The sequence below is a fragment of the Malus sylvestris genome, chromosome 6, assembly GCF_916048215.2.
Source record: "Malus sylvestris chromosome 6, drMalSylv7.2, whole genome shotgun sequence".
NCBI lineage: Eukaryota > Viridiplantae > Streptophyta > Magnoliopsida > Rosales > Rosaceae > Malus > Malus sylvestris.
The window spans coordinates 32,013,387-32,039,422 of record NC_062265.1 but is presented as its reverse complement, the minus strand read 5'-3'; the positions used below and the strand labels follow the sequence as shown (position 1 = coordinate 32,039,422).

The 26,036-nt window shown below is 37.4% G+C and overlaps 3 protein-coding genes across 3 annotated transcripts; 1 reads left to right on the top strand and 2 right to left on the bottom strand.

Annotated features, from left to right (window-relative positions):
• Nucleotides 1-6: 6 nt before the first annotated feature.
• LOC126626619 (PLASMODESMATA CALLOSE-BINDING PROTEIN 3-like) lies at nucleotides 7-4,224 on the bottom strand. The gene is made up of 4 exons (XM_050295993.1): nucleotides 4,025-4,224; nucleotides 3,416-3,652; nucleotides 3,257-3,290; nucleotides 7-723 (listed from the first exon to the last, which is right to left on the bottom strand). The coding sequence occupies exons 1-4, from the start codon at nucleotides 4,077-4,079 to the stop codon at nucleotides 327-329; spliced, it is 723 nt and encodes a 240-aa protein (XP_050151950.1). The 5' UTR covers nucleotides 4,080-4,224; the 3' UTR covers nucleotides 7-326.
• A 1,872-nt stretch (nucleotides 4,225-6,096) lies between these two features.
• On the top strand, nucleotides 6,097-23,186 carry LOC126625206 (DExH-box ATP-dependent RNA helicase DExH14). Its single transcript, XM_050294296.1, has 49 exons — nucleotides 6,097-6,286; nucleotides 6,698-6,759; nucleotides 6,847-7,015; nucleotides 7,448-7,895; nucleotides 8,005-8,070; nucleotides 8,453-8,557; nucleotides 8,646-8,945; nucleotides 9,829-9,945; nucleotides 10,039-10,098; nucleotides 10,496-10,567; nucleotides 10,665-10,781; nucleotides 10,889-11,050; nucleotides 11,911-11,976; nucleotides 12,102-12,254; nucleotides 12,335-12,418; nucleotides 13,037-13,111; nucleotides 13,204-13,335; nucleotides 13,422-13,487; nucleotides 13,687-13,752; nucleotides 13,847-13,969; nucleotides 14,536-14,685; nucleotides 14,868-15,080; nucleotides 15,372-15,527; nucleotides 15,624-15,848; nucleotides 15,926-16,027; nucleotides 16,139-16,219; nucleotides 16,345-16,425; nucleotides 16,557-16,760; nucleotides 16,883-16,999; nucleotides 17,106-17,228; nucleotides 17,424-17,513; nucleotides 17,588-17,713; nucleotides 17,869-17,931; nucleotides 18,149-18,237; nucleotides 18,622-18,712; nucleotides 19,376-19,525; nucleotides 19,613-19,804; nucleotides 19,926-19,991; nucleotides 20,117-20,272; nucleotides 20,360-20,503; nucleotides 20,639-20,706; nucleotides 20,798-20,963; nucleotides 21,053-21,115; nucleotides 21,457-21,552; nucleotides 21,654-21,821; nucleotides 22,050-22,220; nucleotides 22,410-22,553; nucleotides 22,630-22,761; nucleotides 22,940-23,186. The coding sequence occupies exons 1-49, from the start codon at nucleotides 6,177-6,179 to the stop codon at nucleotides 23,021-23,023; spliced, it is 6,264 nt and encodes a 2,087-aa protein (XP_050150253.1). The 5' UTR covers nucleotides 6,097-6,176; the 3' UTR covers nucleotides 23,024-23,186.
• A 427-nt stretch (nucleotides 23,187-23,613) lies between these two features.
• On the bottom strand, nucleotides 23,614-26,036 carry LOC126625208 (protein CANDIDATE G-PROTEIN COUPLED RECEPTOR 2-like). Its single transcript, XM_050294299.1, has 6 exons — nucleotides 25,473-26,036; nucleotides 25,187-25,378; nucleotides 24,377-24,539; nucleotides 24,189-24,291; nucleotides 24,014-24,095; nucleotides 23,614-23,851 (listed from the first exon to the last, which is right to left on the bottom strand). The coding sequence occupies exons 1-6, from the start codon at nucleotides 25,767-25,769 to the stop codon at nucleotides 23,774-23,776; spliced, it is 915 nt and encodes a 304-aa protein (XP_050150256.1). The 5' UTR covers nucleotides 25,770-26,036; the 3' UTR covers nucleotides 23,614-23,773.

Genomic DNA, 26,036 nt, shown 5'->3' with positions numbered 1-26,036 from the left:
GTAAACGAAACCATGAAATACTCATCGAATTAATAGAGACTAGCTAGTACACTCTCAGATTAGATCTAAATCTATTGTACAAAGGGAAAAACAGAGAGAGAGAGAGAGAGAGAGAGAGATGCTTCACAACACCCAAAAGGAATCAAAAGCCCATCTGCTTTTCCCCACAGCTGCTTTTTTCCCACATAATACGGTAACTTAATTAACTTAGAAGGGCAATGAAGATACAAAAATACAAAAAACTTAGAAAGGATGTCCCCTAAGATGTTCGATAATGGCACATCCTACCCCCATCTTCCTCCTCCTCACACCCTCTAAATTCCTTTTTAGCCCCACCAAAGCATCAAGCCTGAGAAGAACAGGGTTAGGAGAGAAGAAAACAAACTAGCAGTGTCAACAGATCTAATCCCACCGCTGTCGTCCGTGGTGATGCCAGCTCCCGATGGCCCTACGCCCGTGCCAATGCCTCCTAGTACTCCAGGAGTCGATGTGTACGGGGTGGTGCCTGTAGGTGTTGTGCCAGTTGTGGGTGTTGTGCCGGTTGTGGGGGTTGTCCCGGTTGTGGGGGTTGTCCCGGTGGTAGGAGTTGTCCCGGTGGTAGGAGTTGTGCCGGTGGTAGGGGTTGTGCCGGTGGATGGGGGAGTGCCGGTGGATGGGGTAGTGCCCGTGGTTGGGGTTGTGCCGGTTCCCGTGGATGGTGTCGTAGGAGTAGTACCTGATGAGCTGAAGGACAAAGAAGAAACAATATTTAACACACCAAACACAAAACCTAGAAATGCCAGAACGGAAGCTGCAAGCATATGATCATGTGAAGCATACAGACTGAGAACATACAAAACAAAAAATCATGGAAGATAAACAAGTTTATGATTTTACAAGAAAATTTACGCTCCCACATGGTTACGCAGTGGCTGAACAGAGACCGTGCATCGTAAAGCTTATCGTAGGTCCTAAACAGCACTATTCGAGATAAGCTTTATGCTGCGTAGGACCTACGATATTGCAAAAGTAGTCAACCTTGGAGATAGAGAGAGATGCTGGAAACGCAAGCTTTGATCTTTATTAAAAAAAAAGTTCAGAAAGATCAATAACTATTCAAAGTTGTCCTTCGAATACGAAGCCAATGAACTATATGTGCAATGCTACAACGTCACAAAGATTTTTAAAAGTTCAATCCTATAGCCAAGAACAACAGGAATGTTTGCATCTTAAAGCGAACATATGTTTTTCAGAGCATATTTAGGCATGTAACATCGTGTGAGCTGATTTTAAATTCATGCCGGTTCCAAGTCATTGAGTATATGATACTTGGTGTACCATGTCGTATTTCCGGTATACTGAAAAAATTCTCCTTGTTTAGGAGGCGATAATTAATAATTATCAATTAATCACTCATATATACTATAGTAGGCCCCATCTCTCCAAATCCACTAATGTATGAGGAGGAACGAGCATGACACTACTTTTAAACAAAAGTAGTTTAAAGTACATTAGCATCTAATCTAAAGCCCTTTCGGGAAAGCTTTTGAATAAATAATTAGTTTTAACATACTAATTAAAAATTAGAGATCTTTTACAGTTGAATGAGATGCATAAGAGGTAGAAGAAAAGATAGGAAGAGTAATGCACGAGTTTTATGACTCTTATCCAAGTGGATAATTACATGCGATTCACATGGCATTGTATTATAGGTGGCGTCCGAGGAGGCGCATGTAAGTCCCTCTCGGATAATAGTCATAATACGCATGACACTAGCCCGGGACGCCATAGTGGCATCCCGAAGAGTGTATGAAAAGTGGCATTGTATTATTGGTGGCATCCGAGGCGGCACATGTAAGTCCCTCTCGGATAATAGTCATATTCGCATAACACTAGCCCAAGACGCCATAGCAGCATCCTGAGGGGTGTATGAAAGTCCTTCCCCACTTATCCGGTAAAAACAGCAAGAAAAACAAAAACAAATACAAAACCCAAACCCAAACCCAAACCCAAACCGAGTTTAGATTAGTCCTACCAAAAAACGGTGAAGTGGGATTAAAGTCGAGAAAACAAAACTTCAAAAAAGCTGGCTCAGATCTCAAAGAGATTGAGCATCCCCATGATGTAGCTTTTGAATCCTCAGAATATATATTGTCCCACCATGTACGTGGTACTATGCTTTCCGTGACGGACAAAATCTGCCCATCACAAATGTGGACAAAAACTCTCACCACGGTTTTTTGTGGCCGTTACTTTTGAATTCTGACCCTGATCACAGACCATGCATGGCAGTGCACGGCGCCTAAAGCCAAAAAGATGTTGGCTTTGCATAACAAGGGACAGATGTCATCCTGTGACTGTGACAACATGTTTTTAACCCTTTTTACTGTTAATTTCAACACAATTTAACCACTTTACCCCCTTTTGGGGTAAAAAATGCATTGGATCCCAATTCTTTGGCAAAATTTACGGAAAAGGATTTTTGGAGATCCGAGAGATGCCGTGATTATTATCGTTCATAGTATATCGTATGGTCATTCAGAAATTATTTGAAATTTAAAATTTAAAATTAAATATAAATAATATCTAATAAAAACTGATCACGATATCTTCCAAACCCCTAGAAAAAGGTTCCGGAGAGGTTCGTTTTCCAAAATTTACTGAGCTCCACTACCAATAAAGGAGTCAGGAAATCATGATGCAAATTTGAACACCAGTCGAAAATATTAAAAAAATAGACCAATTAGATAATTTAGATTGATCAAAGCAAAAAAGAAAAAGGAGGGTGTTGGATAATATGAGTTATTACAATGAAAGGAAAACGATTTCGGCAAGCGCTTATATTTATTTTTATAGTTAAATAAAGCAAACGAGAATCTGCGGAATGCAGAAGAGGATAAAAAAACATTTTCCGTATTAAAAATATTCACAAAGAAAACAGTAGACAGCAGAAAACAAAATTAACCCAAGTTTTTTACTGCAAACTTAATATATGGAGTATGGTAACTCTTTGTCCCTTCAAATCACATTTTTGTCTTTTAAGAAAAGTGCTTTTCCTGCATTTCTACTTAAGCTTTGCCCTAAAGCAGCAATCCCAATTCACTACTTAAGCTTAGCCCTAAAATTTGAAATCCAAAGAGTAAACTCTGTGGACCGTGGAGTGCAACTTGATGGCATTCAAAAGATTCAAGCAGAAATAATTAACCAAAAAAGATAACAAAAAACCAAATAAAATCCAAGAAAAATGGGGGAAAGAATTGGTTCAAATTAACCATACCTGGCACTGGCAGGGTAAGTACAACCATTTGAGCCTGTAAAAACACCATAGAATGGTAAAAAAAAGTTACCACCTTTAATCTAACTGATCCATACCCAAAAAAATGAACCCAAAATTTAACAAAAAATGAACCCAAAAGAGAAGGATTTGGGGACTTACTGGGATCAGAGGCGGTAGCGGTTGCAGTGCCAGAAAAGTCACAAGTGCCAGTGGATTGGCCCTTCTTCTGGAAATAGCTGTTGACAGCATAGCTGCAGTGAGCTTTGACAGTGTTGGGGTTGTAGCAAACTCCATTGGGTTTTATGGGGTTGCAATCTGCCCCAGCTCCACAGGCATAGTCCAGTGCCCTCTGCAGGGCCGTAGGGTCTCCATCTTTGCAAACACACCAATTTGCACCTATACAAATATAATTCCCACAAATAAATAAATAAATCAGATGCTCAAAATATTAAAAGGGGTGAGTTTATACATGGCAGGAAGATCAAAGATCAAAGATCAGATCTATTTTTCTTTTTCTGAAAAAAAAAAAACCCAAAAATGCAAACTTTAAGAGAAATATGAAATCTTTTAACATAAATACAAATTAGAAATTAGAAAAAACAAAGAAGGAAAATGAACACATAACTAGTAAGGAAAAATGGTATTTAAAAAAAAAATAAAATAAAAAATTTATAGGCTTGATTAGGTAAGTATGGAAAATATGGTGTTGAAAAAAAAGACCCATTTCACTAAAAAAATTATATGGAAAAAATATATATGTGTTCTTACTTGACTGGCCAGCCATGACTAAAAGAAGCAGAGCTGCAAAAGCTAGGGCAGCCATGGTTGAAGAGAGAGAGAGAGAGTAGTGTGTGGTAAGTTAACAATGGAGCTCAAAGCAAGCAAGCTACAGCTGAATCTAGAGAGAGAGAGAGTGGGAGAGAGAGAGAGTGAGAAGTGGGATGAGCCTAGGGGTGTGAGAAAACAGGAAATGTGGGTAAATATCTAGATACACAAAAAAAAAAAAAAAATGAAAAAACTTGGTGATGTTGACGGTGCGCGGTGATAGTGGCTCTGTGTGTGGGTGTCGGCTTCCGGGTGCCTTTTCTTTTTTTCTTCTCTATCTCGTTATGTGTACAATTTTTAACACTGTTCATTTCTTGGTTTGTACCGAAAGCAATTACCTATCGCGGATTATACGTCATCATGTCGTTCTTTGTTAATTGTAATATCTAAGGGCTTATTTAGAAGCGTTTTTATAATTATAAGAGTTTTTTGAAAATATAATTTTGAGTTTTAAACGTACGTGAAGTTCTTCAAGTAAAAAGTATTAGTTATGTGCTTATTGTATGAAGTACTTCAAGTTTTTCATGCAAGAAGCACCAGTCATGCAATAAATATCAATTATGTACTTATTGTAGGAATCACTTCACTTGTATTTTTACTAAATATTAATCTTGCATAAAAGCACTTTTGACGATTTTAAAAATATTTTTAAATGAGCCATTGTTAAAAATCAAACTGGTTTCATGTCATGGGGTATAACAACTACAAGGAATGAGGATCCTCTCCAGATCCTCTTTGTGAGGATCTAGGAGATCCTCATATTGTTTTCGTTCATCGTATATCGTGCGATCAGTTTTTGTCAAGTACTGTTTATGTTTAATTTTAGGGAACTTTAACGAAAAGCACCCAGTACTGTTCACTTTAACGAAAAACCACATTTTTACACTAAAAAGTCAATCCTGGTACTATTCATTTTACCTTTTATTTTGTCCTTATCATTAAAACTCAAAGTTTTCAAATCCTTTTCATTAGTTTTCCTTTAATTTTAAATAAAAATATTTAAAATGATTTTTCACCCCACAATGTACAATGAAAGGGCACAATGTTAGGATCATCGGGATCCTCATTTCCAATTGGATCCTCTTTGGATCCTTTTGGCTAGAATCTTGTAGATCTGTAAATCATGTCCGTTCATCGTATATTGTGCTGTCAAATTTTGTCAGGTATTGTTTGTATTTAATTTTAAATAAAAAATATTTAAAATAATTTCCGACCGCACGATATGTAATGAATGAATATAATTCACTAATCTTAAGCTAACAACTGCTGTTGTCTTGATCATCAGTCGATACATCATCTTTTTTGTAGTGTAGTGATGTGGTGTGGAACATCTCATGTGTTATAACTTATACGTACGTTGGCAAAAGAAAGTGAGAGGGAATGATTGAGATCATTTTTATTATTATTTTAATATAAATATTTTACACTAATTTATATTAAAAAAAAGAAAAAGTTAAACTCGAAATGCATGTGTTAAAAGAGAATTGAGATAAGACGGAGATTTAAATTATGAAAAAATATACTAGGTCGTTATGAGTTATTTTTTCACTTGAGTTGAATAAATGATATTTTAAATTACTATACACCAGATAAAATTTGAATTCGAGTGCAATGAGATGAGTCCTCTTCCATGGCTGTTGATTTGATTTGGATACGAGCCAACATTTTTGAGTTAAACAGGTTGACACGATTGCAACACGAATACGATTTCAAGACAAAAATGACTGCGCTCAATTTAATCACATTACCATCCACATGCTTGTTTGGGTTTTATTAACGTGTCATGTTTGAAATTCCCGTCCACATGTTGAACTTTCATGACCAAATGATATGGCCCATAACTACTAGCTTTATGCAATCCGGCCCGTCATTCCAACGGTTCATTTGCTTCGGCCAGTAAAATATCACTGCGAACCCAATACGAGTGGGCCCAAACTTAAAATACCAAAAACCAGGTCAGACCCGTATACATTCGGGTCGCTTAATTTACTTGACCCGAAATCTTTTCGTGCGAAAAAATCCAGACGCCCTCAAGCTCTCCCAGCACCGAAAAGTTTCATTTCGTCAAGCGGAAGAAGAAGAAGAATCCGGAAAGATGTTGGTTCAACTTCCGCGGCTGACCAGCTCTCTCAGAGAGCCCTTTGACGTCGATCAGGCCTATTTGCAGCGGAAGATCCTCCTCCAGAGCCGCCACAAACCGCCCCAGTATTTTCTCTCAACAATTCTCACTTTTTTTACTGTTATTTTCTGTTTGGTTGCCGAGAAAGTGTAGGAAATGCAAGTAGGATGCTTAGAAAATTTATATGAGTTTGTTGATATGAGATAGGAGTTGGAATGGAATGCCAAAGTTTCCCCCTGGAACGAGCTTGATGCAATTTAGCTTTAGCTTGATTGAAGATTTAATGGAGAAATTAGGACGAATTAATCGAATTTCAATATCTATGTATTTTCTGTGTGTATTAGGATCTTAGTGATAAAATGGAGGAGTAATGCGCTGCTGGGGACGTGAATTTTGTGCTAATTTTTACTAGTGAAGCTGTTTATGGTTCCTGATTAGTTGTTCTTGACCAATTAATTCCGAAATAATATTTGGATTTTCGGACTTATCCGGTGTAGGCCTTCGAGCTCAGTTGATGAGTCGGAACTTGCTAGGAAGATAATTCATAGATGGGAAGAAGGTAATGTTGACAACTTTCCTGTAGTGTGATTGTGGACATAGCACACCGTATTTGATATATTGAATAAACTGGAAATTTGTGGAGCAGCTTCGGTTGAAGTGCGGCAAGCGTACAAGCAGTTTGTCGGAGCAGTGGTTGAATTGATAGATGGAGAAGTTTCCTCCGAAGAGTTTCGTGAGGTGGCACTGGCTATGTACCGCCTTTTCAGCTCGCCAGCGGAGGAAGCCAATGTTGAAACAATTATTGCTAGGGAAAAGTAAGAATTCTGCTTTCCAATCCTTAATGTTCATTTTAATCAGATAGAAGTTAAATTAGTAAATATGGTATTACAAGTGGGTGCTCCCTTGTGTTCTGGCCTCCAGGAACACAACGAACAAGTTATTCATAGTCCATTACTATTTATTAAGTTTCTTTATCTACGAAACTGAACATTTGTAGGCCTGATTTACTCATTGACGGATGAAACTAATTCGGAACATATTTATACAAGATGCTCACAATTGCCTTACATTCATATAGAAGCAAATTAAGGAATGCAGGGGATTGTGTCAAATGAGTATCCATCGCAATTTGATTAATTTATTATGCGTGGTTAGAGATTGTATATGAAATTTTAACTATGATTATCGACCAAAAGAAAACAAAGTTTCTAGAATTTTGATTTTATCCTCTAATATTTGAAATGCAGGCTGGAAGTGCAAAACTTACTTGGTCAAGCCGTTTCGGATGCTAACATGCGGAAAGTTGTCTCCCTTGCCCAGAGACTTTGTGGGATGCAGTCTAGTGATGGGGGGACTGCGCTTCCAGAAAACCCTGTAAGTGGGACTGATGACAATGCAGAATTTGGCGCTGACCTTGTTTTCCATGCACCAGCTCGGTTTCTGGTGGATGTTTCTTTGGAGGATGGGGAGCTATTGGGTGAGGAAAGCACTTCTTCTACATCATATTATGAAGGATTATATAGTCGCAATGACTTGAATGATCATCAACCTACTTCCAATGGACAAAGCTTCAACTTGAGTTGGTTACAAGATGCATGTGATCGGATAATAACAAAAAGTACTTCACAGCTTTCTGGAGATGAATTGGCTATGGCCATCTGTCGGGTTCTTGACTCTGACAAATCTGGTGATGAGGTATTCATTAATAGTTCATCTACTTTTATTGTAACGGGCTTCACTCTTGCGCTTTTGTAGGCAACTAAATTTAATTCATACTAATCATGAGATCTTTTTCTTAATGAAGATAGCAGGTGACTTGTTAGATCTTGTTGGGGATAGTGCGTTTGAAACTGTCCAAGACCTCATATCAGTAAGAATATAAACATTCTACTACTTTGTTGAGCTAGTCTTAGATACTCTTTACAGTGTCCTCCTAAAACACTACCAACACACATGCACAGACAACACAAAAATCCGCTTCCCCAGTACTCTTTCCTAACATGTGTCATCATGATCTTTGTTTGAAGAAGTGGCACCTTCTTTTATAAATATATTTGTTCTTTAAATACAAATATGATTCCCCTTTTTTGTAACAGCATACCACATTTCAGTTGTAGGATACAGTTGTTTCTCTGGCCATCTAATATACATATTTGATGGATATTTCTTAGAGAAGTCTATTCCAGATTTAATATTTCATGAATTTACAGCTAAAGTTTCTGTTTTGATTTTTGTTTTTATGTTTCCCACAGCATCGAAAGGAACTCGTTGATGCCATCCATCAAGGGCTACTGGGACTGAAATCTGATAAATTATCTTCAAGCTCTCAACCACGTATGCCTAGTTATGGCACACAGGTAGAACTGATTCTGTATAAATTTGTTCTCATTAACACATAAATCAAAAGGCTACTTATGGCATCAAGCATTCCACTTCTGTCTTCAGGTTACTGTTCAAACAGAATCTGAACGGCAAATTGATAAACTTCGGCGCAAAGAGGAAAAGCGACAAAGACGAGGAACAGAATATGGCGCTGATAGTGATCTGGCTGGTGTAAATTTTTCTTCTCTAGTACAAGCAAGTGAAAGAAAAAAACCTGTTGATGGTCTCTTAGGGTATGGTGAAGCTCACTCTTTAGCAGTTAGTGCTCTTCCTCAAGGAACAGTGAGGAAGCATCATAAGGGGTATGAGGAAGTCATTATTCCCCCAACACCAACAGCACAAATGAAACCAAGTGAAAAGCTGGTAACAATTAACTTTTCTGATAATTTTATTTCATGTTTGTCATTTTAAAACTATATACACCGATTCTCAATTCTTTACATAAATTTGTTAATTGGAGATGACTAATAGGAACCTTTTGGAGACGCACAAGTGGATAATAAGTTAGGGAGTCTCCTTCTATATTATTTTAGGTACTAGCTGCTCTCAGAGAACTAAGTACTAGACCTGTTTTTTCCCTTTCCCCGATGAATAGAGAATAGGACTTGGTATGTTTGTCGAACAACACCTGAAGAAAGCACAAGCAGAATACACGCTAAAATTAAGAACAGGTTCTTCTTAGAGAACATTGGCACTCTTTCTCCTTCAAGGCAGTCAACTATAAAGAATTTACTTTTATTTATTTTTTTAATCTATGATCTTAAAAGATGAAATCAAAGTAAACCTTATGTTGGTATTTGGGCAAGCACTTATAAATGGACTGACCTAACGGGTGGTAGCTAGCTTATAGATGTATCCCTTATTGCCCCTCCCAGGGAAATAAACTTACCGGAAGCATTCTTCATTTTGCTACATTTATCATATTTCTTTTTCATATGAAGTGTTAGCATGGGAAACGATTGGATAGAATGTATGTGACATGTATAAACCTTTGGATATTACTTTCTCTTGGAGAATTATATTGACCATGAAATGCTTTGTAGCTATAAGATAATGTATGAATATATTTTTCCATAGGAGGTTTGTGATGCTATTGGAGTTCACTGGCAAGCAGCCATAATTTTTGTGCATTTACTGGTGGTTTAGCAAACAGGATTGTCATTACTTTCCATTTCTTTTATCATCTACTGGCCTTGACATCTTTCCTTTTGTATGGAATTTTTTGTTTATTATCATCTGTTCTCAGATTGACATAACAGAGTTAGATGAATTTGCTCAAGCTGCTTTTCGGGGATACAAATCTTTGAACCGTATTCAGAGCATCATATTTCATACTGTTTATAACACTAATGAAAATATACTAGTAAGTTGTTATTTCTGTTGACTATGTGAATACCAAACCTTTCCTGTGAAAGTGTGTATGATATGCTTCAATGTGATTTCGATTTGCTTGCAGGTTTGTGCTCCAACAGGAGCTGGTAAGACAAACATAGCTATGATTTCTATTCTACATGAGGTATGCCAAATTGCCAATGATTGAGAATTCCTGGTTCTCTGTTCTTTTTGACAATCATACTTTTCTCATACTACTTGGAGTTGAGCACAGATTCACACAATTGGTTTTATATTATGTATGAGTTAACTTGTTGTAATGTCCTATGACCTAGGAAGTGCTACTTATATTTTTGTAGGAGGTTAATGTTTTGAAGGATACCACCTTGCAAAACAAAAGCAAGGAAACTAAACTTTTTGCTGTCTTAGTTAATTAACTCCTTTTATGTTATGGTGCTGCTACTTATAGGATTGAATTCAACCTAAGAAGCTCTTTTTCTGTACTTTTCTTTATTTAGCATTCAGTAGTATATGATCTTTTTTGATATTTAGATAGTGACTAGACTAGTCATATGGTGCAGATTGGACAGCACTTCAAAGATGGTTACTTGCATAAAGATGAATTTAAAATAGTTTATGTTGCACCTATGAAGGTATCTACCCTATGTTACTCCCTTCCTTTTTCTTTACTTTTTTTCCCTGATGGGCATTGAAATAGTGGCTTGTTACTTATTACCATTTCTTTTTTAGGCATTAGCTTCAGAAGTCACATCAACTTTTAGCCATCGCTTATCTCCATTGAATATGACTGTGAAAGAACTCACCGGCGACATGCAACTATCTAAGAATGAACTTGAAGAAACTCAGGTCACTTTTTATCAAATTTTGTGTGCTCAGTATGCTGTTGTTGCTCCCATACTGTTCCCTTTAAAAAGGGAAAAAAAACTTATCGTCTCTACTTTCTTGTTATTCAGATGATAGTTACTACACCTGAAAAATGGGATGTCATTACTCGCAAGAGCAGTGACATGGCACTTTCAATGCTCGTGAAGCTTTTAATTATTGATGAAGTGCATCTATTGAATGATGACAGGGGCCCTGTAATTGAGGCACTAGTTGCTCGGACTTTGCGCCAGGTAAACTTTTAGCGAGTCATTAGTGCTCTTGGCTTATTGATGTGAAATAACTCACACCGTTTAGATTAATTGATGACATCTGTACAGTTTCAAATTATGCTTATGAAAGCTGGAGAGATCCTAGGAGAGATCCTATCTGTTTCTTGTTGCTCTTAGTCTTCATCTTCTTAAGGAAAATCGGGTTCCCTTAGTCATTTACCATAATTTGAAATTGAATTCATACAATAATTTGATGTTTGTTGTATATTGTGATAAAGGCAATTTTTTTGTTTTCCGCCAACATAGGTATGAGTTTACACAACTGGTTCTGATTATACAGTAGGGGAGTTGTTATAGTTAGACAGCTAATGGACCCAAAAGACTTGAGCTAAAGGAATGAGCCAACAATGTACTAAACTTATTCTTAACTTGCAGATTCATTTTTCATGTGAAGATGCAGACAAAGAGATACACCTTGCAAATTAGTAAATAAGTGCGGGTGTGAGGGTGAGAGTTGTTGACCCGACTTTCCTCAACTTTATACAAACCGTTGAAAGTAAAAAAACTTTAGCTGTTAGGGAATTGGCCAACAATGTTACCAACATAGTAGTTATAACTTATAAATAGACTTGAAGGCGTATTCATCAACAAGTCATTCGTTAAATTTTCCCTTTTAAAAGGAAGTATACATCAAATTCTTATTGAAGGCACTGTATGCAAAGATGATTATTGTTTTTGAAATGTTATGTAATAGCAGGATGTTTATTTTTATAAATGTTTATCAGATGTTACATGTTACTTAAATGGTTATCTGATTGTTGATTTAGTTGCTTATGTTTTTTGTTTTTGTCTTTTGGTTTGTTGTTTGGTGTGCTTGGCAGGTGGAATCTACACAGACGATGATACGCATTGTTGGCCTTTCAGCCACTCTACCCAACTATTTGGAGGTTTCTTGGCCAGTTTTTTATATTTATGATCTGTATTGAACTATTGATTGGAATTTAAATGCCATAATTTAAAGCCTCATATTTATTTCTTAATGTGGATATGGTAATTCTTTTTAATCACTCAGGTTGCACAGTTTCTGAGAGTGAATCCAGATGCAGGACTCTTCTTTTTTGATGCTAGTTATCGTCCTGTGCCCCTTGCACAGCAGTATATTGGTATTAGTGAGCAGAACTTTGCAGCCCGAAATGAATTAATGAATGAGATATGCTACAAGAAGGTATTTCTTCTTGATTGGCTCTCCTTTCTGTAATGTGTGCATTGGAATAGTTATTAACTGATTGATACTTTTTCTGCCAGGTTGTTGAATCACTCAGGCAAGGGTATCAGGCAATGGTATTCGTTCATTCTCGAAAGGACACAGCAAAAACAGCTCAGAAATTGGTATACCCTCCTCATAATCCATCTGAATTTTGTGGCCTTTCTATTTGGCTTGAAATTCTTTTTGAAGTGTGAATAATAAACTAGTTATGCCAACTTCGCCAATGAGAAAGCTTGGTTGTTAATGCAATTGCATCAGCTAGACCAGTATGAATCCTTGCAAGCTTCATTTTAGTCATAGGAACTGGCTTGATATTGTGCCATTTGTCCTACATTGTTTTTAGGTTTTGGAGTTAATATTATTGGTCTGGTTCAACAATGAATTAATAAAGGCATGTTGGTATAAGTTGAAAGGATGCAATTGTACATGCGCTAATACATATCTAAAAGGATAAAATCTGTTTGTGACTCTTACCCATGAATTAATAATGGGTTTTTCTTTGTTGTCAGTTAGTGGACTCTTATCCACTTCTGTGTTGTTCTTTATTCTTTTAATAAAATTGTTTCTTCTCAAAAAAAAAAAATCTGTTTGTGACATTTAAAGTCATATAATGCAATAACCAATGTTGTTTATCAAAGAAAGATGGACTTGGTTCGAAATTTATAATTCTTTACTGTCAATTTTATGAGGTGTGTTATGCTCTGGCTTCGCTATTTACCAATTATATTACAATTTTACAGGTTGAACTTGCTCGCAAGTTTGAAGGACTGGATCTTTTCAAGAACGATGAACACCCACAGTTTTCATTGGTTCAGGCAAGAAAAGATTTATTTTGTTTTCTGGATCTTATTATTAATATCATACCTTTTATTTATTTATGATAGAGGTACCATTTAATGAATTTCAGAGGGATGTTAAGAAGTCCAGAAACAAAGATCTTGTTGCACTTTTTGAATTTGGAGTTGGAGTTCATCATGCTGGGATGTTACGGTCTGATAGAGGTCTGACTGAGCGCCTTTTCTCTGATGGACTATTGAAGGTAGAAATCATCTAGTTATCCTTCATACCGTCACTTCTATATTTGGCTGAAATTGTTTTTTTTAGATATGTTGTTTTCTGTTTTAGGTGCTTGTTTGTACAGCAACTTTGGCATGGGGTGTAAATCTACCAGCTCACACTGTTGTGATAAAGGTTTGTGCAGACTTCTGAAAGTATAGTTTATTTGTGCGGCTTAAAACTTGATACTTTAATTTTTTTAAGATAAGATGTGACAGAATGTACTTTAATTAGACAGTTTAATGTTCTTTCTCCTTTATTTTACTTCCTGTTCCCTAAAAAGATTATAATATATATATGTATACATATATATAAAGTGTGGCATTTTCTTCAGGGGACTCAATTGTATGATCCAAAGGCTGGTGGGTGGAAAGACCTGGGCATGCTAGATGTTATGCAGGTTAGATTCAAAGTGTTTCTCTTGTAAATACATCTCAAGCAAACTTTATCATATGATTTCCATTTTTTTTTTGTTCTCATGATAATTTCTTTAGATCTTTGGGCGTGCTGGGAGACCTCAATTCGACAAAAGTGGTGAAGGCATTATAATTACGTCTCACGACAAACTGGCCTACTATCTTCGGTTGCTGACAAGTCAACTTCCTATAGAAAGTCAGGTACTAGTGTAGTTTAAGACACTAGAACATTATGATATGTATATATCCAGGTAAGTCAGTGGGTGAGAATTTCTAATGTGTCTTGTGAAGTGTACTGATTTTCTGTAACAAAATAATTTGGATGGGTCTAGAGACAGAATCTTGGTAACACCGTGTGTAAAACATTTTCGGATGAGTTTTAGGTGGCTTTGAATCTGTGATTGTTTGATTGTTTACTATAAACATTGCTTATAAGTCAGCTCTAGTAGATCTGAAAGTGAAACTAATTTGTTGGACAAGGTTTTATCAGTCACCTTAGTAGATCTGGAACTGCAACTAACTTGTGGGACAGGGTATCATTGATTTGGATGTGCCTTAGGGTACTTCATTATGCATTGACATGCTGCACTTAAGAGTTCTCCACATACTTGAGTTTTACGTTATACAATGGCGTAGAATGGCAATATGATGTCCTTGCGCGTAATAAACTTTGGGTTTTGCATGTTTGTGTATTTGAATTTATCCAAGTTATGCTGAGATGATTCACTTTTTCTTATGGCTCTTGTAATTTCCTTCTATGTTTGCAGTTTATTAGTTCCTTGAAAGACAATTTAAATGCAGAGGTGGCACTTGGTACTGTCACCAATGTCAAGGAAGCTTGTGCATGGCTTGGATATACATACCTTTTTATAAGAATGAGGCTGAACCCTTTGGTGTACGGTATTGGGTGGGATGAGGTATTGTATTGATTGACTTTACCTATATGATTTACCAGTTGATCTTTGTTGAACATTTTCTTGACTGGCAGCCTGACTTTATTGTTTATTCTCGAAAACCTACTGGACTTTATCAGTGCTTATGGGTTAGATATTTGTATTTGCTTGTTTCGGGTATTGACATTTTCTTCTGCATTTTGCAGGTTGTTGCAGATCCTTCCTTGGGCTTGAAGCAAAGATCTCTGATTGCAGATGCTGCACGTTCCCTGGACAAAGCAAAAATGATGCGATTTGATGAAAAAAGTGGCAACTTTTATTGTACAGAACTTGGTCGAATTGCAAGCCACTTTTATATTCAATACTCAAGTGTTGAAACGTACAATGAATGTTTGAGACGCCACATGAATGAGACTGAGGTTATTGTTTTGTGTACTATTTCATTTGTATTTCCAATTTGCTTCCTATTTGAGACGTCCATCTCAACGCAGCCTTGAAATATGTTTCTCACTTTTTATTTTCTTGTAAGAGAATTGTTAGCAGCACTAAAAAATAGTCATCATGCACTCTTCCATCCATCTTTGTACTATGAAGACTGCAGGATGACTACTTTGGAGTGTCAAATAGCTCCCTTCTCGTAATAAGGAGTTCCCTTCTAATAATTATTATTTTGTTTGATTTGGCTGGTGCTGCTTTTTCTGTTCCTTCAGGTAATTGATATGGTAGCCCACTCCTCAGAATTTGAAAATATTGTTGTTCGAGATGAGGAACAGCATGAACTTGAGGCGTTGGTGCGATCATCATGCCCTTTAGAAGTTAAGGGGGGTCCTTCAAATAAACATGGAAAGATTTCCATTCTCATTCAGGTTGCTTTGTGCTCAGCTACTGCTACCAAATATTAGCTAAAATTTTACAAAAAGGGAAATATTTGTTGACTAATATATGGCTTATGTGTTTTGCAGTTGTACATATCTCGTGGCTCAATCGATACCTTTTCCTTGGTTTCTGATGCTGCATATATAAGTGCAAGCTTGGCACGCATTATGCGGGCTTTATTTGAGATTTGCTTACGAAAAGGCTGGTCTGAGATGTCGTTGTTCATGTTGGACTATTGTAAGGCTGTGGATCGCCAAGTTTGGCCCCATCAGCATCCTCTCAGACAATTTGACAAGGATCTTTCAGGAGAGGTTTGTACATGATACTTTTCTCCTATTAATTTCTCAAAGTGTAGTCCATTGTTTGACAATATATTTTATTCATACAGATACTGCGAAAGCTTGAAGAACGAGAGGCTGACTTAGATCGCCTATATGAGATGGAGGAAAAAGACATTGGAGCATTGATTCGCTATGGGCCTGGAGGAAGGGTATATTGTCATTATTGTAGTGCCTTAAACTTCACTTTGGTATGGGGTATGTCAAACAATAGGAAATTTGTTTAACCCTTTCTTTCCTTGTTTTCTTTTGGGTGATTGAAGTTGGTCAAGCAATATTTGGGATATTTTCCATGGATCCAGTTGTCCGCAACTGTGAGTCCAATCACCAGAACTGTTTTAAAGGTAACTTACCATGGTGAACCTTAATTTGTTTTATAGTAATTTCTATCTCACTAAATGTTTGTTGTCTGATTAATCATTCAATACTTTTGTTTTGAACACCTATTTATGTATTTTTTAATTTTCAGGTGGATTTACTTATTACACCAGACTTCATATGGAAAGATCGTTTTCATGGCACATCCCAACGTTGGTGGATTCTCGTTGAGGTGCTGACATGGTTTCCAATTTCTTGTTAATTTTCTATGGGTCATAGGCTCTTATACTAGTCATGCTTAAGGTCCAAAATTTTTTTCCCCATATAAAACTATAATTTGCATGATGTTTGACTATATTAAAGGATTCGGAGAATGACCACATCTACCATTCAGAGCTATTTACTCTGACAAAGCGGATGGCTAAGGGGGAACCTCAGAAGCTTTCTTTTACTGTGCCAATATTTGAGCCACATCCACCACAGTATTATATCCGTGCTGTTTCGGATTCTTGGTTGCGTTCAGAGGCTTTCTACACCATATCTTTCCAGAATCTAGCACTGCCAGAGGTACTTGTTTTCCATGTTTATTATAAGGGTATATGGTCGAACTTTTATTTTTATTTTCATAAAGGCCAACGAGGTGCTCCTGCCAAAAGCTTTGTCTGATCAGACAAGTCTTGTTTCTTCAGGCTCATACTTCACATACAGAACTGCTAGATTTGAAACCTCTCCCTGTGACTTCACTTGGCAACAATTCATACGAAGCATTGTACAGATTCTCACACTTTAATCCGATACAAACACAGGTTTCAGTGATTTTACACCTTTATTGTGGTTTTTTTCCTCTTTTTTTTTTCCCGGACAATATCCATCACATTCAGTGAGTTAATGTTTTTTTTTGGAATTGGGCAGACTTTCCATGTCTTGTATCACACAGACAATAATGTTTTGTTAGGAGCTCCCACTGGAAGTGGGAAAACTATATCTGCCGAGCTTGCTATGCTTCGTCTCTTCAATACCCAGCCTGATATGAAGGTATCTCGTTGACATTTCCTAATCACAGAATAGAAATAGATTTTTCCTGAAAGAAATGCAAAATGAGAAAGGGCATTGGGTTTTTTGTGGAAGATAGCACCTATGGGTGCTGATCTGGGCAGGATTGCACTTATTAGGTTTGTGTATTTCAATGCTGCTTTTATGCTAAAGTGTACTATGAACTGTTGACTGTAGGTCATTTACATAGCACCTTTGAAGGCTATTGTTCGGGAAAGAATGAATGATTGGAAAAGACGCCTTGTCTCTCAGCTAGGGAAAGAGATGGTGAATTTTTTCCCCTCATAGCTATAAGTAAACCATAATATGTGGTACTGGTAATAACTCTGTGTTGTTGTCAGGTTGAAATGACTGGTGATTATACTCCAGATATGATGGCCATTATGTCAGCGGATATCATAATATCTACTCCTGAGAAGTGGGATGGTATCAGCCGTAATTGGCATAGTCGAGACTATGTTAAGAAGGTGCATTCACTCACGTATATCGATATTTTTCCCCCTTCTCCAAGAAGGAACTAGTTTATTTAGTTAATTGGATTTCTACTTTATTTGTGTACATAATTTTTCTACACATGTATGTCATTTTGCATGCTATGCATTAATGGATGTTTCATCAGTAGGTTGGGCTTATGATCATGGATGAGATTCACTTGTTGGGAGCTGACCGTGGACCCATCCTTGAGGTATATATAGAAAAGTTTTGTGCTCCTGGTTAGTTGTGAAAAATAAAAAAATTTGACATATAAGAGAAATGAACTTGCTTATTATCATGCTTTGATGGAAACTTGCCAGTATATGTCTTCGTCTGTGTGTGTTGACACTTTTCTTCAGATGACCATATGATTTTTCTTGGGGAAAAGGTAGTTGGACTTGGTTTGAGCTTGCAAATTTATGTTCCAGGTTATTGTGTCAAGGATGAGATACATATCATCACAGACAGAGCGTGAAGTACGATTTGTAGGCCTTTCTACAGCTTTAGCAAATGCAGGGTACGTCTGTGTGCATCTTTGTTCCTAGGATCCTGCAGTGGATCTCACATCCAAGTCCTAAAGTCTTTTTTCTTCTTTTTTTTGTAAGTTTTTACCTGGCATGTATGTGCATTTGGTATCGGGTTGGATCCTTTGATGTAATGTTTGCAGATCACTAGATGCAACCCTCCCTTTTGCATTATTTATCTGAATATATTTTAAATTGTTGTCATATTATCAGTATTCTCGGGCATGTTTCAGTTGTACTGCTTTTAAACAATTGAGTAAATGTCATCCTCTATGCTCTTTTTGTGGAAATAGCGCACATGAATTGCTTTTTTTTTCCCTTTCTCCTTGATCAACATATTATGTTTTGAATATTCTTTTGCCGTTTCAATTATGTAGGGATTTGGCTGATTGGTTGGGTGTTGGGGAAATTGGGCTCTTCAATTTTAAACCAAGCGTGAGACCTGTACCTCTTGAAGTTCATATCCAGGTAGTAATTTAGTGTTTCAAATGGATTATGGTTTCATGTTTGATCTTTCTGCTCTACTTTGGAAGTGATTTGTCAGTAACTTTTCCTGGGGAATATTGGAATATGGGCCTCCTTCAATTTGCAAGCGACTTTGTTACAGCATCTCGGTTATCTCTTGTTTTCTTGTCTATGATATTAAGTTTATAATACTTGTTTTGGTTTTATACAACCGTTAATGGTATGGTAGTTGTTTTTAAATCATAGGTAATTGTGAGATTACATATCTAGGTCTGCAATCTTCTGCATCAATATTCGCTGTTCGATTTGTATCTCACTGGTCCCTTAGTCCTCCTATGTAATTGTATTGTCTCTCAATGGTTTAAATAAAGTATGTTTGTCTTTCTTTCTTTTTTTTTTTTACAAAAGAGGGAGAAGGTATTAGATACACCTGTGCTGCTAGAACTATAAGGGTATTTGAAATTGGATATGTAACTACAACTATACTGTTTTCCTTTTGATCTATGTATATTAGCTTATCTTTTATTATGCTAGTGACTATGCGCACTAAATGAGGTAGAATACAGAGCTGTCTCCTTGTTTATGTTTTTTTGTTGTTGAGATGAAAGCAGATAAGGGCCTTATATATGTTTACTTCATAGCACTAATATGTCAGTTTATGAACAGGGATACCCTGGAAAGTTCTATTGCCCAAGGATGAATAGCATGAACAAACCAGCATATGCTGCGATATGCACCCACTCACCTACAAAACCAGTTTTAATATTTGTTTCTTCTCGTCGACAGACAAGGCTTACTGCATTGGACCTCATTCAGGTAGGATCCAAAGTCATGTTGGGAAAATGAAGCATTCCCTAACTGTGACTAATTATTATTGTTTTTATTGCTTTTCTGTAATTGAAGTTTGCAGCTTCAGATGAACATCCAAGGCAGTTTCTTAGTATGCCAGAAGACGACCTGCAGATGGTGCTTTCTCAGGTCACTGATAATAACCTTAGGCACACCTTGCAATTTGGCATTGGATTACATCACGCTGGTCTGAATGACAGGGATAGATCTCTAGTTGAAGAGCTTTTTGCAAACAACAAGATTCAGGCAATTCTCTTTACCTGACAGATCACATATCTTTCCTGATAGACACAGTACAGAAAGAGAATATTAGGAAGAAAAATATCTTACTCTTTATACTGATTAGGCATTGTCCATCAAATTATAGGTATTGGTTTGTACGAGCACATTGGCATGGGGTGTAAACCTTCCAGCTCATCTAGTCATCATTAAGGTAAAGGCAAAATTTGTGGTAGGCTTTTACAGTTGTTCCTAGAATTAAATTTTTTGCAGGTATCTATTGCATCAGCTGTTCTTCCTAAATCTTTCATTTACATAATGCCATTAATTCTCTTGCAGGGAACAGAATATTATGATGGGAAAGCAAAAAGATATGTTGATTTTCCAATCACAGATATCTTGCAAATGATGGGTCGTGCTGGCCGGCCACAATTTGATCAGCATGGGAAAGCAGTCATTCTTGTTCATGAACCCAAAAAGAGCTTCTATAAAAAGGTTAATTTGAAGTCGTGACTTTATATAGTTAGTTGAATGTCATCCTTCACAGGGTGCTGGAATAATATGTGGTTTAATGAATTGCAGTTCTTATATGAACCATTTCCCGTCGAGAGTAGTCTGAGGGAACAGTTGCATAATCACATCAACGCTGAGATAGTTTCTGGCACAATTTGCCATAAAGAGGATGCGCTGCATTATCTTACCTGGACATATTTATACCGTAGACTGGTATGGTTTTGGTCACATAACTAGAGAGAATAAAAATATAGAAAGAAAGGGAATCAGATTATTTTTTATTTTTGAATATTCTACACCTATCATTTTTTTGACATAAAAGTTGTGAACGCATTGCATTTGCTACAGATGTTTAATCCAGCTTACTATGGCTTGGACAATGCTGAAGCTGAAGTTGTAAATTCTTACTTGTCTAGGTAATAAAATGTCCAATTCTCATCGATTCTTTTTCTTTTATCATTCTCTTCCAGTGCCATTGCTTTCACTACTTACTATTGTTTTTGACAGGCTAGTGCAGAACACATTTGAGGATCTCGAAGACGGTGGATGCATCGAGATGAATGAAGACAGTGTGGAGCCAACGATGCTGGGTTCAATAGCATCCCAGTATTACCTTAGCTACATGACTGTATCAATGTTTGGTTCAAACATAAGTTCAGATACGTCGCTTGAAGTAAGATATGGTTCTTGAGTTATCTGGTAGTCCTTTTCTCGCTTATACATTTTTATGCTGTTATGCTTATGGAAGGCTATTTCCTATAGGTGTTCTTGCATATCCTATCGGCTGCTTCTGAATATAACGAACTTCCTGTGCGGCACAATGAGGTAATTAGTCTAAGGTCTTGGGTACTTTCTTTCTTTTTGGATTAGTAAAGAGGCACATACTTGACCGACTAAATATACCAGCGGTGGCTATTTGAAAAAAAAATTGAGAAATTTAGCACTGCAAGGAATATTAAAAATTAGCAGTCATATGGAATCCTTCTTTCGTACAAATTTGCTAACATATGATATTCTTCCTATACCACACAAGATATTAAGTTCTGTGTTGGATCCAAAACTTTTTGGGACAATAGTCCTACCCATGTTATTGCAAGTCAGCGCCAATTAAAATTTATTTAGTAAAAGAATATGAGATCTTCGTCTTAACTATGTATAAATAATAGGAGAATTACAATGGAGCGTTGGCTGAGAGAGTTCGATATAGAGTGGACAAGGACCGGTTAGATGATCCACATATCAAAGCCAATCTTCTGTTTCAGGTCAGAGTTATCTTCAACAATATGTTCATAATAAGAACGTTCCGTCGTTTTCTTTTAGTTCTCTCATTGTTTCTCTTACCATGCATGAATTCTGCATTCAGGCACATTTCTCGCAGTTAGAATTACCAATCAGTGATTACGTCACAGACTTGAAGTCGGTACTGGATCAAAGTATACGGGTCATCCAGGCCATGATAGATATATGTGCCAACAGCGGGTGGCTTTCAAGCTCAGTTACTTGCATGCATCTTCTGCAAATGGTCATGCAGGTAAACTCCTAGTGGTTACCATTCCGACTTTTATTGTAAAACGAATAAAAGTACCTGCCTGGAAAAAGGACCGCAGCTTAGCATTTTGCCTGGTTCATATTATGACGTTGTACGGCCAGCGTATCAGTTGATTAGTTAAACGTTAACTGATTTGACTCGGATGATTTGTTTCTCAAAAAAGTAAAGTTTGATGCCTAGCCTCTTCTGTTATCTTTTGTGTCGTTTCAGGGTTTATGGTTTGATAAGGATTCTTCCTTGTGGATGATGCCATGCATGAATGTTGAACTCGCCGACTCACTAAGCAAAAGAGGAATATTCAGCGTGCAGCAACTACTGAATCTCCCCAAGGCAACTTTGCAGACCATGATCGGAAACTTCCCGGCTTCAAAGTTTTTTCAGGTACGGACTTCAAAGATAGCTGACACATAGCAAACCCACCCACGGTCAAGATGTAACATGACCGGATGGCTTTTGGAGTGGGTCGGTTAGGTTATTGAGACACAAGTCGTTTTTTGTTCACTATTATTCGCTGCCAGGCATGCCAACTGATTCCGGTAGCTTAACATCTGCAATTTTTTGTTGTTCTAGGATCTGCAGCATTTTCCCCGCATCGAAATGAAGTTAAGAATTCAGGAAAAGGACAGCGGAAAGTCTCACTCTTTAAACATCAGATTGGTTAAGACCAATTACAGGCAAAACAAATCAAGAGCGTTTACCCCGCGATTTCCTAAGGTAAAACCGTAAAATTGTTCTCCTTGTTCTAATCTGATAAAGAGAAACGAAACTAAGCTTCGGATTTCTTTGACAGGTGAAAAACGAAGCGTGGTGGTTGGTCCTTGGGAACACCTCAACATCTGAATTATATGCTCTGAAGAGAGTATCCTTCTCTGATCACTTGGTTACTCACATGGAGTTACCAGCAGCTCCGAATAATATCCAGGTACGCGGTTAAATTCTCCCTGTTTTATCGAATATCTGACATTCCGTTTGTTATTACGAGTGACTAAACCCGGGCAAATAATTCATCGTTACCGAATATCCAACTGTCGATTTTGATTTCAATTTCGATTTCAATGTCTTGGTTTGCTTGTATAACATTATTTTACCGTGTTTTCCAGGGGATGAAATTGATTTTAGTTTCGGATTGTTATTTGGGCTTCGAGCAAGAGCACTCTATCGCGGAACTTATTCAACGGCGGTGATCAAAACCGGAATATTAAAAAATACATGAACATATGAGAAAAGGCATGTGAAATTACCACCCAAATTATATTAGGTTTATATTTAGTTATGTTCTTGCACTCGATTACGATTTTACTTTACTCTTTGTAATTCAAAAGTCATTTTACTTTCCGACACTCAAAATTCGTTTCATTTTGACATTCAAAAGTTGCCTTTGGAACGTATGTGCGACCCACCACTCAATAAGACTATCGCCACTTGCTAATGAATTTAATTATAAATCTTCATTATGCGTTAACATTCAAGAATAAAATATTCAGTTTAAAAAAAGAAATTCAGAATTGAAATATTTTTGGGTGCCGTGTTTGAGTAGCAGGGATGGAAAAAAATAAAAACTAAATTGATTGGCTTGGTGCATCCAAATCTCACCCACATAACGAGGTTAACAGAACTAAGGCACTGTGTAGCTAACTTCGATTTTTATAAAGTAAAATAACGACTTGTGAATTTCCCTGGACAAAAATGAGATCAAAATCGGGTTTTAGGGGGCAAAGTGGAGCGAATTTTGAGTTTTGGAGACGCAAAGTGAGATATTAGCTTTCAAGGGGCGTAGCTAAAAATAAGTCATCATATTACACGGGAACCTCTCAATCTACTTTCACTCACAAAATCCAACATTTATCTGTTCAACTTATTTACAAAGTATACAAAAGGTCCAGCCTTCTTTCTGCTGAATTTACACGTTCACAAGTTACCGATGGTCCGACGGACTAATCCCAATCGGCATCAAAGAACCCAGCATCCTTCATCTCTGAGTAATACGCATTCTCCAGGAGAAAACTTTCTTCCTGCAAACATCACAATGTAGATTAGCAACTGCATGAGTATCACTTGGGAGGAAAAATCGGAAAACCCGAAAATGCTGTTTAACCACGACTGGGAAGAATGATCAACAACAACAACAAAGCCTCTTCCCACTAAGTGGGGTCCGGACTGGGAAGAATGATCACCTGGAAAAAATCCGCTAGAAAAATCACGTACAGAAACGGAAGATAAAGAGCGTGATAGCATATGTCCGTCAAATTGTACAACCTGCAGGATGTGCACAAATTCAAATTTATAAATTGCAAGCATTTGAGATGATGAACGTATCATAGTTCTAGTTTTGAGCTTAGTTTTGAGTACCAGATTCCAAAACCAGCTCCAATTCCAGCAAGCCCGCAACCAAACGATGCCAGAGCACTAAGTACAAACATTATGACGATGTAGTTGTAGAATGCTGGTCTGGCTGCAGAAGATTAGAAGATAACCGCGAGTTAGATTTGTTAGATTTCCAGCAAAAGCAATGATAGCGGAATTGGAAATGTACTCACGAGGTAACTTCTCTCTCCACTTTGAGAAATGCACAAACAATATGAAGCCATAAACTGCAGTAAGCAATAATTTGTGGATGAGCCACAAGCCCCATTTCACTCCATATGTACTTCCAATGCCAACAGTGAACAGCGGTACCCCAAACCCGAATACATAGATGACCTGAAAATGAACAAGGCTCATTACAACCCTACCAACAGATTCAAAAGATGGTTCAAGTACTGGTACATAGGTATGCAGTGGAAGACATTATATACATTTATACAAACGGGAATGTGCTCAGAGACATAAAAATACTTCTAAAACTATGAAACAACCAAACACTAAACTTCTTCAACGACCAAATCAACAGAAAATACTTGACAACTCAAAACAGAAAACAAAAACTCCGAACAGATGATCATCAAAGCTATTATTAACTAGAGTTCTTCAATGTCAGACTGAAAGAAAAAACACTAGACTTTGACGATAACCAAAGCAGCAGGCGATCATTCAATTGCTCACTCTACCTCTGCAGGAATAACATTTATGATCAAATGTACCAAATGAGCTTCGCAACAAAATTCTAGCACACTACGAAGTAATCAAATGTTGCAAATGGGATTCCGCAACGAAAGTCTAGCACACACTAGAAAGTAACAACAATTGCATTGCATACATAAGGAAAAATGAAATAGAAATGGTTGATCCCATCTCGACCAACTGAAATTAAAACGAAATATAAGCTGAAATCACAACATGCATACACAATGCAACGGATTCTTCACCAATTTACAAACAAAAAGGCGATTACGCCGATTAGCAATTACCTTAAGCAGTATGTCTACACCAACAACAATCCCAGAGACCAAGAAAGTATGAGCTAAAGCTTCAACCCCACTTGCATAATCCTCCTGGAGCAAGAAACCCACCAAGCTAATCTCCAATCCCAGCATTGCAGAACCCGTAAACAATGACAACACATTCCAAGCAACCTCCTTCCCACCTGAGCACTGCCATGCCTGCATCGAAAAATCGAACACCAAATCGCAATCAAATCACAACACTGTAAAAAACCCACAACCCAAAACCTTCAAAAATTGAAAACCCACGAACCTGAAGAGCGCACCAGGCGAGGTTGAGAAGGCTGGCGATCCAGAGAAGGGCATAATAGGATATCATGATGTATGATCTTCCATTGGAAAGCTTGATGACGTTCTTCTTGGCTTGAAACGCCAAGTACACCGCGAAAACGACTGCGGGAACCACTAGAACGCCGCCGTACCAGAATCCATGGCACTCCGGCGAGATGACGACGGACAAGCTCTGATCTTGACCGCCGATTGTAGCTGGGTGGCTCGGGATCGGCGAGTTGACCGGCTTGTTGAAGTGTTCTCGAAGGTTCGTCGCCATTGCTGTGGGGGCAGATTGGATTCAGAGACAAAACCCTGAAATGGACGGCTCAGATTCGAATTGGAGAACTCGCATTTTCAGATGAAACAAAGATCGGAATTTCAGAGAGAGAGTTCGTTGTTTTTGCTCGTAGTCGTTCCAGAGAAGATGGCACTTGGATTTTGGTAGTTCTCTCAAAAAATAAAAAACAAAAAAAAATAAAAAACCGTTCAATTATTCAATTATTATTATAACCACTATGAGATGGTCCGGTAGTTTGGGATAAAT

Coding starts and splice junctions, on each gene's coding strand:
- LOC126626619 (XM_050295993.1), bottom strand. CDS start 4,079: ATGGCTGCCCTAGCTTTTGCAGCTCTGCTTCTTTTAGTCATGGCTGGC. Junction 3,653..4,024: donor AGTCATGGCTGGCCAGTCAA/GTAAGAACACAT, acceptor ATATTTGTATAG/GTGCAAATTGGTGTGTTTGC. Junction 724..3,256: donor ACTTACCCTGCCAGTGCCAG/GTATGGTTAATT, acceptor TTTGTCCTTCAG/CTCATCAGGTACTACTCCTA.
- LOC126625206 (XM_050294296.1), top strand. CDS start 6,177: ATGTTGGTTCAACTTCCGCGGCTGACCAGCTCTCTCAGAGAGCCCTTT. Junction 10,099..10,495: donor TGATTTCTATTCTACATGAG/GTATGCCAAATT, acceptor CATATGGTGCAG/ATTGGACAGCACTTCAAAGA. Junction 16,220..16,344: donor TCACCAGAACTGTTTTAAAG/GTAACTTACCAT, acceptor TTTAATTTTCAG/GTGGATTTACTTATTACACC.
- LOC126625208 (XM_050294299.1), bottom strand. CDS start 25,769: ATGGCGACGAACCTTCGAGAACACTTCAACAAGCCGGTCAACTCGCCG. Junction 24,096..24,188: donor GGAGCTGGTTTTGGAATCTG/GTACTCAAAACT, acceptor CACATCCTGCAG/GTTGTACAATTTGACGGACA. Junction 23,852..24,013: donor TTCTAGCGGATTTTTTCCAG/GTGATCATTCTT, acceptor TGATGTTTGCAG/GAAGAAAGTTTTCTCCTGGA.